The sequence below is a fragment of the Emys orbicularis genome, chromosome 13 (assembly GCF_028017835.1).
Source record: "Emys orbicularis isolate rEmyOrb1 chromosome 13, rEmyOrb1.hap1, whole genome shotgun sequence".
Classification (NCBI taxonomy): Eukaryota; Metazoa; Chordata; order Testudines; family Emydidae; genus Emys; species Emys orbicularis.
The window spans coordinates 9,055,945-9,070,493 of record NC_088695.1 but is presented as its reverse complement, the minus strand read 5'-3'; the positions used below and the strand labels follow the sequence as shown (position 1 = coordinate 9,070,493).

Here is a 14,549-nt window from a genome sequence, read left to right as displayed (position 1 = left end):
GCGAAAGTTCCGCAGCCACTGGGAATCGTCCCACACCTGCAACACTATGCGGTCCCACCAGTCTGTGCTTGTTTCCCGGGCCCAGAATCGGCGTTCCATGCCTATAACCTGCCCCATTAACAGCATGATCTCCAAAGCACCGGGTCCCGCGGTTCGATAGAATTCCATGTCCATATCCTCATCACTCTCGTCGCCGCGCTGCTGTAGCCTGCTCCTCGCTGCCTGGTTTTCCAGGTTCTTGTTCAGCATAAACTGCACGATAAGGCGCGAGGTATTTACAATGTTCATGACTGCTGTCTTGAGCTGAGCGGGCTCCATGCTTGCCGTGGTATGGCGTCTGCACTGTTCACCCAGGAAAAAGGCGCGAAACGGTTGTCTGCCGTTGCTTTCAGGGAGGGAGGGGGAGGCTGTACCCAGAACCTCCTGCGACAATGTTTTTTGCCCCATCATGCACTGGGGTCTCAACCCAGAATTCCAAGGGGGGTGGAGACTGCGGGAACTATGGGATAGCTATGGGAAAGCTACCCACAATGCAACGCTCTGGAAATCGATGCTAGTACGGTAGCTTGGACGCACACCACCGAATTAATGTGCCTAGTGTGGCCGAATACATTCAAATTTATAAAATCGGTTTCCTAAATTCGAATTATATAAATTCGGATTAATCCCGTAGTGTAGACATACCCTTAGTCTGTATCCGCAAAAAGAACAGGAGTACTTGTGGCACCTTAGAGACTAACAAATTTATTAGAGCATAAGCTTTCGTGGGCTACAACCCACTTCTTCGGATGCATATAGAGTGAAACATATATTGAGGAGATATATATACACACATACAGTTCATGCTCTCTGTATGTGTGTATATATATCTCCTCAATATATGTTTCACTCTATATGCATCCGAAGAAGTGGGTTGTAGCCCACGAAAGCTTATGCTCTAATAAATTTGTTAGTCTCTAAGGTGCCACAAGTACTCCTGTTCTTTCTCCCAATGTGTAGATGTTGCTGGTGCATAGGGGAGTTGGGTGCAGCTGGGACTGAACTTGCCTGGGATGGGGCTTGGGAAAGGAGTCTGCCTTTTGTTTGTCGTTTGAAATAATAAAATAGAATTTAGTTTCTCCCACTCCCAGTTTCCTTTGTTTTGCATGAAATGGCTGCCAACTGCAGCGTTAAGGTTAAAGGTAAAGGCGATGCAGACGTGATCTGGGATGGAAATGCACAGTGAGCTCACCCAGCCAACTTCATCCCTGCCCTGTCACAGGCTCCTCAAACTTCCCATAGAGATAAAACTCACTGAAAAATTGTGCCTCCCTCCCTGACCCCAGTACAAATCAGGAACAGTCTGACTGGGCTCATCCTCCTCTCCCTCACCCTGGTGCTAGGCAGGAGTAATCCCACTGGAGTCATGTGACCTGTCTACACCAGCGTGAAGTTGTTGTGAGGGGAGAATCAGACCATTGGCCTCTAGGTCTGTTTGCAGGAGATACACTCATCCACTGTGTGATCGTGATTCTGATCCCTGAGCCTTGTTTCAGCCCAGTGCCCCTGTTCTCACAACTTCACGACCTGCCTAATTCTAGTTCAGTCCCATTGCAATCACTGGGGCAGGAGCTGAAAGTTTGTGGAAATGGGAGGGAATGTTTATAGCTGAAATCACCAAAATGTGTTTTGCAAGGTTAATGTTAATGGGATCTGCTTCGCTCTCCTGCTTGGACATTTTCTCTGGGGATCCCAGGGACAAAAAGGAGCAGGTGTTACCATCTTGTCTGCCAGTCCCCACTATGACTATCTACACCAGTGGTTCTCAAACTATGGGGCACGTCTCCCAAGGGAGTCACAGGAATGTGTCAAGGGAGGGTGACCTGTGTGGTTTTTTTAAAAAAAAGAGAGCACTGGCTAGCAACCCCGGGCTGCTGGGGTGCACAAAGGGCCGTGCACATCTGGTAGGTGGGGATAAAGGGGACAGACGGAGCCCTGCTACCCAGGCTCGGGCTCTCCTCCTCCCTCACAATCCCAGGTGGAGCAGCAGCCCAGAAGTAAGGGTGGCAATGCGCTCATAAGTCTGCTGTGAACAGTAGTATTGGCAAAAATCACTTTTCACATGGCCACCCTTACTTTTGGGCTGCTGCTGGCAGCGGCGCTGCCTTCAGACCTGGGCACCTGGCCAGCAGCCACTGCTCTCCACTCTGCCTTCAGAGCTGGGTGGCAATATATGTGCTTGTGGGTTTGGGGGGTTAAATTGCAACAGACACAAAGAAGGGGACCCGATGAAATAAATTGGAGAATCACTGCTCTACACTGTTATGGTCACCACTTTTACAAAACGATGATAAATCTTGTCCAAAGTATGCCTTGTGAGGTATCATATGAAAAGTCATCGTCTGCTGACTGCCCCCCAGCTGGGGGGGGGGGTAAACCTCAAAGAGGAGAGTGGTATAAAAACACAAGAGAGAATTGCCTCCATTTTTACCTCTTCTCCCCCATCTTTTTGGAAGGCAACAAGATGGCTTGAAAGACAACAGGAGCAGTGGACTGGGGAGGGCAGACCAAGGCTGGAAGGAAATCCAGCTTGGGTACTAAGAACTGAGAACTGCCTGCAACATTGAGTGGGGTGAGAAAACCTGTTGGCTTCGCATCTTACTTAGGTTGATAAAATTTAGGATTTAAAATGCATGTTGACCATTTATTTTTGTTGTAACCAAATCAGACCTTTTATACCTTTATCACTTGTAACCACTTAAAATGTACCTTTCTCTAGTTAGTAAACTTGTTTTATTGTTTTATCCTAACCGGTGTGTTTTCATGGACGTGTTTGGGGAATTTCACTTGAGATAACAAGGCTGTTGCCTGATCAGCATCCTTTGTGGGGATGACAAACTAATTAATGAGCTTGTACAGCACAGTGAACTGGGGAAGTTTAGGCTTGAAATTAGACGAAGGTTTCTAACCGTCAGAGGGGTAAAATTTTGGAACAGCCTTCCGAGGGAAACGGTGGGGGCGAAGGACCTCTCTGGCTTCAAGATTAGGCTTGATAAGTTTATGGAGGGAATGGTTTGATGGGATAACGTGATTTTAGTCAATTAGGCATTAACGTGCCATCGCGGGTAAAATGAGGGTCCGGCTGTAGAATCTTGCCTGTATGCTCGGGGTTCTGCTGATCGCCATATTTGGGGTCGGGAAGGAATTTTCCTCCAGGGTAGATTGGCAGAGGCCCTGGAGGTTTTTCGCCTTCCTCCGCAGCACAGGGCAGGGGTCACAGGCTGGAAGATTCTGTTGTGGGTGAGTCAGCTTTTGTGGCCTGCATCATGCGGGAGGTCAGACTAGATGACCATATTGGTCCCTTCTGACCTTAAAGTCTATGAGTCTATGAGTCTATAACTGGGCAGTACAAGGCTCACATTTCTGGGGTGCAAGGCCGGGACTAGCGAACTGATTTATGTTACTCTGTAGTTTATTTCATGAGCCACTGGCTAGTGGCACTCAGTACTGTATAGCCGGGAGTGACTTTGCATGCTAGTGGCTGTGTGGGATCAGAGCCTGGATAGGTTTGTTGTTCACACAGGGAAGCAGTGTGAAAGATACCCTGGGATGGAGAATTCAGCAGTTCAACAGTCCAGATTGTACCCTGGGGTATGTCTCACACCCACTGTCTCCTGGGACCCAGCATGGCACTATCGGGCTCTCATCATCCTGATCCTGAAAGACGACCTGAGCAGAGCTAACCAGAGAGGGGGAATCAGCCGACCTCCTCAACTCCACTGGCTTTGGCTAAATCCTGAACTCCCCCTGGGATGTGAGATTGGGGGGTCTTCTGTCACCCTTCCCCTCACGCATCATTTTCCTTCCCCACCTTACTTCTCCTCTCTCTCCTTTTGCCTTCTGTCACCTACAAGTCTGGCTCACCCGGTCCAGACAACGCCACCTTTTTTCAGCAGTGCTAATATAGCCTGTGACCAGAAACGCTGCAGCGCGATGGGTTGATCGCTAGGACCCAGGAGCAGCTGGGAGGCGGCTCTGGGGGGAGCGATCGCTGGGGTCAGTCCCGGCAGCAGGAAGTGACTCGTAACCGCTGCGGTGACTCTGGCTCCCAGCGAGATCCCCGAGCCCCGGCGGCTGGTGCTGGGAGCCCGGAGCCCTGGCTGCAGCCGGGAGAGGGGAATCTCCAGCAGGGCCCTTCCCGCTGCTCCCCGGGAGCCTCTACCAGGGCAGAGCCCCCAGCCTGGCCAGGCCCCGCTTGGAGGGAAGGTAAGAGAGACCCTAAGGAAAGGTGCCCCCCCAGGCCCTTTCCACCCGGGCTGCGGGGGGAGGAGGATACAGAGACTTAGGGGGATGTATGGGCAGGACGGAGAACAGGGATGGGGGGGCAGGAGGCGGGTAATGGGGATGCAGGGGGCAGGGTGGGATGGGGGAGGGAGCAGGGATGATGGGGCAATGCAGGGGAAAGGGGGGATGTAGGGTGGCTGGAGGGAGACTGGGAGCAAACGCAGACTGGCTGGGGAAGGGAGAGCCGGGGGCAGGGAGAAGGCAGAGGGGTGGAGAGAGATACAAGGCAGCTGGAAATTTTTCCCCTCTGGATCTGGTCAAACAAGCACTGGGGAGTGAGTGGGCAGGGGACTAACCCCTCACACGGGAGCCATTTCAGATTTTTGGTTGGGGGAGCAACTTTAACTGTGATTCCAGGGGTTACTTAGGCACCTGAAAACTCTAGGTTTTTTTTTGCAGACAATAACTTAGAAATTAGCTGACAGCCACACCATATCCAATTCTTACATTAAAAAAAGAGAAGTAAATAAATATTAGACCCACTCAGCTCTAATACTAACATGTTCTCATGTTGTGCCAAGTCACCTAAGGGAAACGGGTTAGGTTTTGGAATTTTAATGTCTATTCTGAGTTTTTTAGTAACTCTTGAATATAACAATTGAAACAATTGTAGAAAAATCTAGATTACTTCCTATCACTTTTTTTGCAGTTCACCAATGCTGGAATAGATCCTTTAACTTTTGGAAACATCCTCCTAGGGCAAGACCCTATGAGTTTATACTGCACGTGCCTGGGGCTCTAGGGGTCTTACTCCACTACAAATAATAACTAGGAATTGACTCTAAACAGGTGTGAAACTGACACTTTTAAGTCACTTTCACAGTATTGTCAACCCCCAATGTTCAAAAATTGTGAGATTGGCTTTAAAATTGTGAGGTTGTGTACAAATAATAGATTTGGTGTTTTTTATTCGCCTTCTGCTATTTGAGCCTTTAGGGTGCACTGGGGGGGGGGGGTGTCTCATTTTGAAACTTTCTCCACAGCCATTAGGGCTAGAAACTTCATTTTTCTTTAAGAAGGAAGGCTGAAATCATCACATTTCCACTTGACTCCAGAAGCTGGGGCTTTAAGGAAAACAATCATTCTCCTGAGGCTCATGACAAAATCATGAGAACTGGCCATGCTGCTTTCACTTTGGTGAAAGGCTAGTTACTTTCTAGAAGGCTCTTCAACACAACACTAGAATGATTGAGTTGCAGTTCTCACAGGAGAATATTTAAAACCAAACACCAAGAAAATTCCAGATTTCAAAGTTGAGGGGGAAAAATGAGACTTCTGAGGTGTATCAAGGCCACTGCAGGCAGGAAAGGAAAATAAACAGGCCCAGGAGCTTTGGGCAGCTCTTCCACTAGAAAGAAAGTTGGAAAGTCAAATCTAGTCCTTAATCCAGTAAAGCAGCACCTTCACTCATAGATGTGCTGAATAACTATGCACTTCATACTTAATTAGCAGAGTCATCTTATCCAGGGCTACACATTTTATACACATTGGCTCAGAGACTGTATTTACTGGTATATTCTGAACTGTGCTGAGTACACAGATGGATGCCCAGTGAATAATACAAATCATGACAGTTGTCGACTTTATGGACTCTGAGGATGCAATTTCGGTTCTTTGCTCTGGAATTGGCCTGGATCCAGCTGCAACCCTAAGAATTTGAGGCAGGAACACACCGGATACTCCTACGACACTTTCTCATTCCTTCCTTTTCGCCAACGCAGAACAGAAAATGACAAAACAAAATGGTTTTCAGTTAAAATGTAAAAATGCACAGCAGTCATTGCTCTACAGCCCAGCCTGGGGCAGACCCTGCCACCCCTTTGGGGCTCAGTGATTGTCTCTCCTCTCTCTTTCTCTCTTCATCCTTCCTGACCTCTCCGCTTCTTTGCATGCTGTCAACCAGGACGTCCTTCCCAACCGCCTGGGACCATTTGCTGGAGTCTCAGAGAACCGGCTGCCATATTTTGCTCCCATCTCTGAGTCCTCTTTTTCTGCAGCATGCAGCAGATAGGTGCAGTGGATAGGGAGCTGGCCCCGAGAGACCTGGATTCTACCCCCCATGCACTTCCTGTATGACATCAGGCCAGTGCCTTAGGGACTGAATTTCAAAGGTTTTTAGGCACCCAAAGGTGCAGCTAGGCATCTAGTGGGGTTTACAAAACATCTAACCTTCTAGGCACTCTAGAAAATCCCACTGGCTGCCTAAACACTGTTCAAAATCTGGCCTTTAGTCTGTGTGTGCCTCAGTGTCCCATCTGTACAGTGGGGACAACAGCACTGCTCTACCTCACCGAGGGGCTTGAGGAGGTTAGACCTTGTGAAGCACTAAGACACTGGTGACGGGGCCACATAAATACCACAGGCAGTGTGGGAACCTCTCTATACCACTGCTAGCCCTTCCCTGGGTTTTGGCCCCTTCTTTTCACCTATGCCCCCAAATCTCCCCCTTTTCTGAATGTAACCTTTACTCCTGGGGGAATTCTGTGCCACTGCGCGATGCAGAATTTTGCAGAAATTAAATGTTGTGCACGCAGAATGTCCTTTCCTCCACAGAAATGGGCTGAAATGCTGCTAGCTGCCACTAGGGGCTGCTGGACCCAGCAGTTCCCAGCTCACACATAGGGCTGGTCTATACTGGGGTGGGGGGGGAATCGATCCAAGATATGCAACTTCAGCTACACGAATAGCGTAGCTGAAGTCGAAGTATCTTGGATCGAATTACCTGGGGTCCAGACGGCGTGGGATCGATGGCCGCGGCTCCCCCATCGACTGCGCTACCGCCACTCGCTCTGGTGGAGTTCTGGAGTCGACGGTGAGCATGTTCGGGGATCGATATATCGCGTCTTAATGAGACGCGATATATCGATCCCGGATAAATCGATTGCTACCATAGACGACACTGCTAGGGGGAGGGATCCCTGGGCTCTGAGGTTTGGGGGCTGGAGGCGGGTATCTGGGCAAGGGGAGCCCTGTGGCTGGGCTTTGGGGGTGTGGGGGTGCAGGTATCTGGGCAAGGAGGGGCCCTGTGCCTGGTCTCTGGGGGGAAGGGGGTGCAGATATACTGGCTGGGGCAAGCATGGCTGGGCTCTGAAGGGCAGAGATTGTGGGGGTCTGGCCCCCCGGCTGGGCCCTGGGGAGGATGGGAAGGGGGCAGAGAAACAGAAACTGGGTTGTCATAGGGGTTTCTTTAACTCTCTACTCCTGTGGGAATTTTTGTGTGTCTGGGGGGGCGGGGGGGGCTAGAGAGGGTTACACTACACCAGTGGTCTCCAACCTTTTTACACACAAGATCACCTTTTGAATTTAAGTGCAACCCAGGATCTACCCTGCCCCTTCCCTGAGGCCCTGCCCCACTCACTCCACCCCCCCCCGTCCCATGCTCTCCCGCACCCTCACTCACTTTCACTGGGCTCGGGCAGGGGGTTGGGGTGCTGGAGGGGGTGTGGGCTCTGGGCTGGGGCTGAGGGATTTGGGGTATGGGAGGGGGCTCTTGGCTGAGCTGGGGCAGGGGGTTGGGGTGTAGAAGGGTGTGAGGGGTGCAAGCTCTGGGCTGGAGTTTGGGTGCAGGAGGGGGCTCAGGGCTGGGGTTGGGGTGTGGGAGTCGGTGCGGGGTGCAGGCTCCAGCTGGGTGGCGCTTACCTCGGGCGGCAGTGCAGAAGAGCTAAGGCTGACTCCCTGCCTACCCTGGCCCCATGCCGCTCCTGGAAGCGGCCGACATGTCCCTGGGGGGGGGGGGGGGGGGGGCGTAGCTCTGCGCCCTGCCCCTCTCTGCAGGCACCACCCCCGCAGCATCCATTGGCCGCAGTTCCCCGTTCCCAGCCAATGGGAGCTGCGTGGATGGTGCCTGCAGACAGGAGCAGCGAGCTAAGACCCCCTGTCCCTCCCGCCCCGCCCTCCCCAGGGGCTGCGCGGCAGAGACCTACTGGCCGCTTCCAGGAGTGGCACAGGGCCAGGGCAGGCAGGAAACCTGTCTTAGCCCCGCTGCACTGCCGGACATTTAGTGGCCAGTGATCACGACTGACTCTTAGAGGCTCCAGGATCCACCGGTTAGTGACGACTGCACTACACTGTAGGGCAATCTCCCAAAGTGACTCCTTTGATTCTGCTCTTTTTCTAGAGTTTGGCACCGAGATGCTGTTACGGGGAGAGTTTAAAACTGCCCTGGGTGGGTTTAGTTCTGCTGGGACGGACCTGGCCTGGGTGGTAATAAACTAACTGGGTTTCTTCCCAGCGTGGCAGAGTCCAGAGCCTCTATCTGCAGGGAGAGAGCCTGGGGGGAATCGGGGTGTCACATGGACTCAAGCCCCTTCTGAACACACACCCCTCCCCATTGCCCTTCTTGCCCCAACAGGCTGAGGAATCACGTCCACATTTCGCTCCAGATTGACTCGTCTTCCAGGAGACAGGGCAGGGAAATGGCTGTGATGGAGCCAGCTCAGGTAGGGGATTTTTGAGGGAGCTGCTGGGTGGGTGGAGGGAGAGGCAGGGAGGAGACAGGGTGTGATAAACCTGCTGATTTTCGGAGCTGGCCCTTGGCAGCGGGGAAGCATTCCCACATTTCTGAAACAGGAAACACCCCTCTCGGCAGGCCTGGGAACATTTTCCAGACTCCCAGTGCTGGAGCCTGAACCCACTGGCCAGAGGCTGCTGTGAAATATGAAGGGAAGCTGTTGAGATTCCTGTCCCTGTCCACGGCTCAGAGCTCTGCTTCCCGTATCAGCCTGTGGCTGGCAGGTGTGTGGGAAATGAGAAGAGCCTGCTCTGCTCCATGTGCTGGGGGGACAAGGAGCTCTGACCTTCTCCCCACCCCCTGAAGCCTCCTGGCTGCTCTGAGCAGGGTGGGGGTGGGATTCTGCTTTTCTGAGCCTCCCAGAGCTTCCAAGATGTTTAGTTTTCTTCTTCCTTTCCCGTGTGACCAGTGGGATTGTGGCTGGGGCAGCAGGTGCTGAGTGGGGGACTCTTGTTGTTTCAGATGCCGGTGACCTTCGAGGAGGTGGCCGTGTATTTCACCCAGGGGCAGGGAGCTCTGCTGGACCCCAGTCAGAGAGCCCTCTACAGGGACATCATGCGGGAGAACTATGAGACGGTGACCTCGCTGGGTAAGGGATCCCTGTCCCCTTGGTTATTAAAAAGTGTAGGACCTGCATTTCTAACTCTGGTCAGGTTCTTCCCTGGTCAGTTAGATTGGAGGGGAATGGGTTCCATAATCCATAGCTGCCGTGTGAGAGAGACTTGCGTCTCCAAACCCCCTTCAATGGGACCAGAGTGTCAAAACGGACATGCTAAACCCTCCCCACTCCTCCAGCTATCAAAGCCGAGAAGCCGTGTATTGTCCTGTGTGTATTGTTTCTCATTTGAGCACAGAATCCCTTTTCACCTCCCTCCTTAGGACTAGCTCCAGCCCTGGGGAGGGCTCTGGGGTCTGCAGGGGTAACTCCAGAGCTGTGTGTGCGTCAGCAAGGCCCCCAAAGTGCACAGATCCTGGGAACTGCTAGTGAGGGCGTAAAAATTATCTCCACCTCCCCAGACATCTGCCTCTCCCAAGGGAGCTCAGTGACCATGTTCCCATCCCTTTGGATTCCACGTTCTCCCAGCACAACACAGGGACAGGTTCAACTCATGGATTGTCCTTTGTGACAGACAAACTCCCAATCTTCCATTCACCCTGATCTGGTCTGATTTCCCCCCCTGCGCAGGATTCCCCCTTCCCAAACCTGACCTGATCGCCCGGCTGGAACGAGGGGAAGCGCCGTGGGTCCCAGATCTCCAGGCCTCAGAGGAAAAAGAGATCCCAAGGGGCACTTGCACAGGTGAGGACCGAAAGAAATCATCGGACGAATGAAGGAAAAAGTTGAGAATCCCAGAAATGTGGTACGAGAAAGAGCCGTCAGTTGTTCCTCATCTCAGCCAGAGTAGGGCTGTAGTCAGCAGATATTGCTCACATCTTTCCACGCGTCCTGTTAGCTGCAGGAGTTTCCTTCCTAACTTTCCTTCTGTGTGAGTGTTTGGGTGGGAAGTGGAGGCAGAATCCAATTGCTGATTCTTCGCAACTTGCGTGTGTTGGGTTTTCCCTTGGTGCCAATTCTCTTTCTCCACAGCACAATGACTCCTGTCTGGATTGTCTCTCTCTCCCAGCAGGTGATGAGAGAGTGAGTGAGAACGAGGAGGGGAATCATCATGAAGAAGTTTCTGGGGAAGTGGAACCACAAGGGCCCTTTGTGGGAAGAGCTGAAGGGAATTTTTCCCAGTGCTGGGAAGAAGCCTGGGGAAATTGGCACAGGTCAGAGAAGCTCCTGGGAAACCACCCAAGGAAGAAAGTAGACGAATCTATTAAATGTGGGGGAGGAGACAAGGATCCCACAGTCCAGCAGACAAATCCCAAGGAAGAGAAACCCTACCACTGTCTCCAGTGTGGGAAAGGATTCATTCTGAGATCACACCTTGTGATACATCAGATAATCCATACTGGAGAGAAACCCCTTCAATACTTGCACTGTATGGAAAGCTTCAATAACCACTCAGATCTTAATAACCATGGGAGAAGCCACACGGGTGAGAATCCCTATCAATGCCTCGAGTGCGGGAAATGTTTCAGTGGGGAGTCAGCACTAATTATGCATCAGAGAATCCACACAGGAGGGAGACCCCATAAGTGCTTGGACTGTGGGAAAGGTTTCACACGGCGATCAGGCCTTGTTACACATCAGGCAATCCACACCGGAGAGAGACCCCATAAGTGCTTGGACTGTGGGAAAAGTTTCACATGGAGATCAGGCCTTGTTACACATCAGGCAATCCACACAGGAGAGAGACCCCATAAGTGCTCAGACTGTGGGAAAAGTTTCATGCAGAGATCACACCTTATTAGACATCAGACAGTCCACACAGGAGAGAGAGCTTATAAATGCTTGGTGTGTGGGAAAAGCTTCAGTAACAGCACAAACCTTACTAACCATCGGAGAATCCACAGAGGAGAGAGACCCCATAAATGCCTCTACTGTGGGAATGGTTTCCGTTGGAAGTCAGCCCTCATAATACATCAGAGAATCCACACAGGGGAGAGACCCCATAAATGCTTGGAGTGTGGGAAAAGTTTCACACAGAGATCAGCACTTGTTACACATCAGACAGTCCACACAGGAGAGGGACGCTATAAATGCTTGGAGTGTGGGAAAAGTTTCAGTTGGAAGTCAGACCTTATAACACATCAGAGAATCCACACAGGGGAGAGACCCCATAAGTGCTTGGACTGTGGGAAAAATTTCATACAGAGATCAACCCTTACAAGGCATCAGAGAATACACACAGGAGAGAGACCCTATAAATGCCTCGAGTGTGGGAACTCCTTCAGTTGGAAGTCCGATCTTATCACACATCAGCGAATCCACACAGGAGAGAGACCTCATAAGTGCTTGGACTGTGGGAAAAGCTTTAGATGCAGCTCACAACTCACTCAGCATCAGAGAACCCACACGGGAGAAAGACCCTATAAATGCCTCGAGTGTGGGAAAAGTTTCATTGGGAGTTCTCATCTTGTTGCACATCACAGGATTCACACTGGAGACAAACCTCAGAAATGCCTCAACTGTGGGAAATGTTTCAGGTGGAAGTCTGCCCTTATAACACATCAGAGGATCCACACAGGAGAAAGACCCCATAAGTGCTTGGACTGTGGGAAAAGTTTCACAAACAGATCAGCCCTTGTTTTACATCAGAAAATCCACACGGGAGAGAGGCCCCATAAGTGCTTGGAGTGTGAGAAAAGTTTCACACAAAGATCATGTCTGATAACACATCAGATAACCCACACTGGAGAAAGACCCCATAAGTGCTTGGACTGTGGGAAAAGTTTCACACAGAGATCAAACCTCATTAAACATGGGATAATCCACACAGGATCTAAACTTCATAAATGCCTTGCCTGTGGAGAAAGCTTCATTCAGCGATCACACCTCATTAAACATCAGAGAATCCACAAAGGTGTGAGATTCAATCTGAGCTCACACATCAGTGATCCACACAATAGAGAGATCTTGAATGCGGTGGAAGCTTCGTTTGGTGCTCCTGGAGTATCAGGCATCTGCAAATCTGCATAAGGAAGAAACCTCTGAGAGGTTCTCAGTGTGGAAAATGCTGCAAGTGGAGCTAACACCATGTTGGACATCAGAGACTCCTCCACAGAGCACAGAAATTCTCTCAGGGCCCTGACTAGGGCTGGCCATGGTGACCAACCCGTTTCCTCATTCCCACACACATCAGTTGCATTTGCCTCCCAAGGATCCATCTGCCCATTGCTGGGGTGAAGATACAGCAGCAGCTGATCATCAGCTGGTCAGTGACCCTGTGGCTCTGCCTGGTCTAAGCAAACCCCAGGCAGAGGAGGAGAAGCACCGATCATCCCCCTCTCCCTGCTGCAGCCCTGGCTGCTGAGCTGATGGGCCGCAGGTGGGGGAAGGGAGAGAGACAAACTCCTCCAGACACTCCCTCTGCCCGGCTGATGTTCCCCCCTCTCCCTTCCCCTCCCAGCCGGGATCCCCCTGCCATAGAGATGAGGAGAAGGATACTTGGTCCACGCCCCACCTTCACTCTAGACCCCTGTCCCCACCCCCCTCTTCCACCAGCCCCTGGGCTGGGCTCCCCCACTTACCTGGAGCTGTTCTCTGCAGGGGGAGTGTCCCTGGGGGCTTGGTAACCCCTCCCCTCCCTAAATCCCTCAGGATCAAACGTTAAGGGACCTCCCCATAACCCATTGGTTATGGGGAGGAAACTGGGGATTGAATGGTTGGGGCTGGGGGAGCTGAGAAGGAGGCGGAGCTGGGTGCTGGGGCTATCGAGTGTTTGGGGATCATGGGATCAGAGGTGAGGGAGAGCACAGGGGTAAAGAGGTGCTGCCTCTCCTCACTCACCCCCTCTGCCCCTTCTCCCTGCCCACTGTGCATTCAGACAGCACCACTGAGAGGGGCTGATTCCCACAGGGCCTTTTGTGGGAGGCCTGGAAATCCCACCTCTGCCTCCGCAGCATCAGCCTCTGAATGTCTGTCTATGGTAGAAAAATGGTTGGGATTAGCTAGCACATCTTCCCAGACTCTCCAACACTCTTTCTAGTCACATTGACCCTAAGTATATTAGCTATTCCCATCCTCTCCGTGAGCAGAGTGATCGTTAGTCCGGGAGTTCCCCCTTTGGGGCCTGATTGTCTCATTCCCAGATAGCCTCACATTACTCCAGGCCGTACTGAAAAGCATTGAGTGTTTGTATATTATTCTCCCTGAGGGAGCAGAGCTAAACAGATGCTAAAAAAGTGGGGAGCAGGGACAGTGAGTCCGAGGGATTCCCTCCTTCCCCCATCACCGTCACGCTCCACTCTCGACACAGCAGCCTCCATCCCAGCAATGGAGAGTTTTATCCTGTCCCCATTCTACCCCTCCCCCACTTACCACCATGTCCCTGTCTCTCCATGCTTAAGAATCAGTTTTGATTTCTATGATCCCCCATGAGACTTCTGAGGGCTGGAGAAGAAATCGTCACAGACTTGCGAGGGAGGGGAAAGGAGGAATCCCAAAGAACTTCAAAGTACAGTTTGAGCTTCCTGATCTGTTTCCATCTATTGGTGAAATTGCTTCCAGGTTTTTTCTGTGCTAGTCCAGATCATTTGTAGATGGGAAGGGTATTTGTTTGTTTGTTCATTTCTTTTATTATGACGATGCTAAAACTTTGGTAACGAATACAACCAAATTATTAGGCAAGAAGTGAAGCCAGTTTAGCCACTTTAGATGAAAATTTATTTTCCTGATTTTGAGTCTTCAGATTCTCTTTCACTTTATGAATGTAAAACTGTTTTATAACCCACCCTGGAGTGTGGGTTTTTCTCTATTCCAGAAGGCTGTTTGGACACAAACTTTGATATTAGTTTAGTTTAGACGTAGCTTAGATTTATTGAGGACTTAATGAGATGAATGATTGGCCAGTACGGTCCTTTTTTTATTTTATTTTAACCTTTTTCTACCCTTTTGTGATGTGGATTTAGTTTTATTTGAACAATGGCAAAGGTCAGTATGTCTCAGCACAGACACTCCTGTTGCCATAGTGCTGTCTGCACCAGAAGTTAGCTTGGTACAGCTGCGCGGGGAGGGGGGTGGAATTTCACAACTGATGCAGGTTGCATGCGCAGATCAAGCCTCTGAGTCAGGAGGAGGAACAGAGCTGGGAAATGGCTGGGTTTGCTC

At 51.1% G+C, this 14,549-nt stretch overlaps 1 protein-coding gene across 1 annotated transcript; it reads left to right on the top strand.

Annotated features, from left to right (window-relative positions):
• Nucleotides 1–8,738: 8,738 nt before the first annotated feature.
• On the top strand, nt 8,739–12,869 carry LOC135887374 (zinc finger protein 436-like). Its single transcript, XM_065415147.1, has 6 exons — nt 8,739–8,762; nt 9,296–9,422; nt 10,020–10,133; nt 10,462–11,983; nt 12,059–12,087; nt 12,850–12,869. The coding sequence occupies exons 1-6, from the start codon at nt 8,739–8,741 to the stop codon at nt 12,867–12,869; spliced, it is 1,836 nt and encodes a 611-aa protein (XP_065271219.1).
• Nucleotides 12,870–14,549: the final 1,680 nt, after the last annotated feature.

Coding starts and splice junctions, on each gene's coding strand:
- LOC135887374 (XM_065415147.1), top strand. CDS start 8,739: ATGGCTGTGATGGAGCCAGCTCAG. Junction 8,763..9,295: donor CTGTGATGGAGCCAGCTCAG/GTAGGGGATTTT, acceptor TTGTTGTTTCAG/ATGCCGGTGACCTTCGAGGA. Junction 11,984..12,058: donor ACAGGAGAAAGACCCCATAA/GTGCTTGGACTG, acceptor CACGGGAGAGAG/GCCCCATAAGTGCTTGGAGT.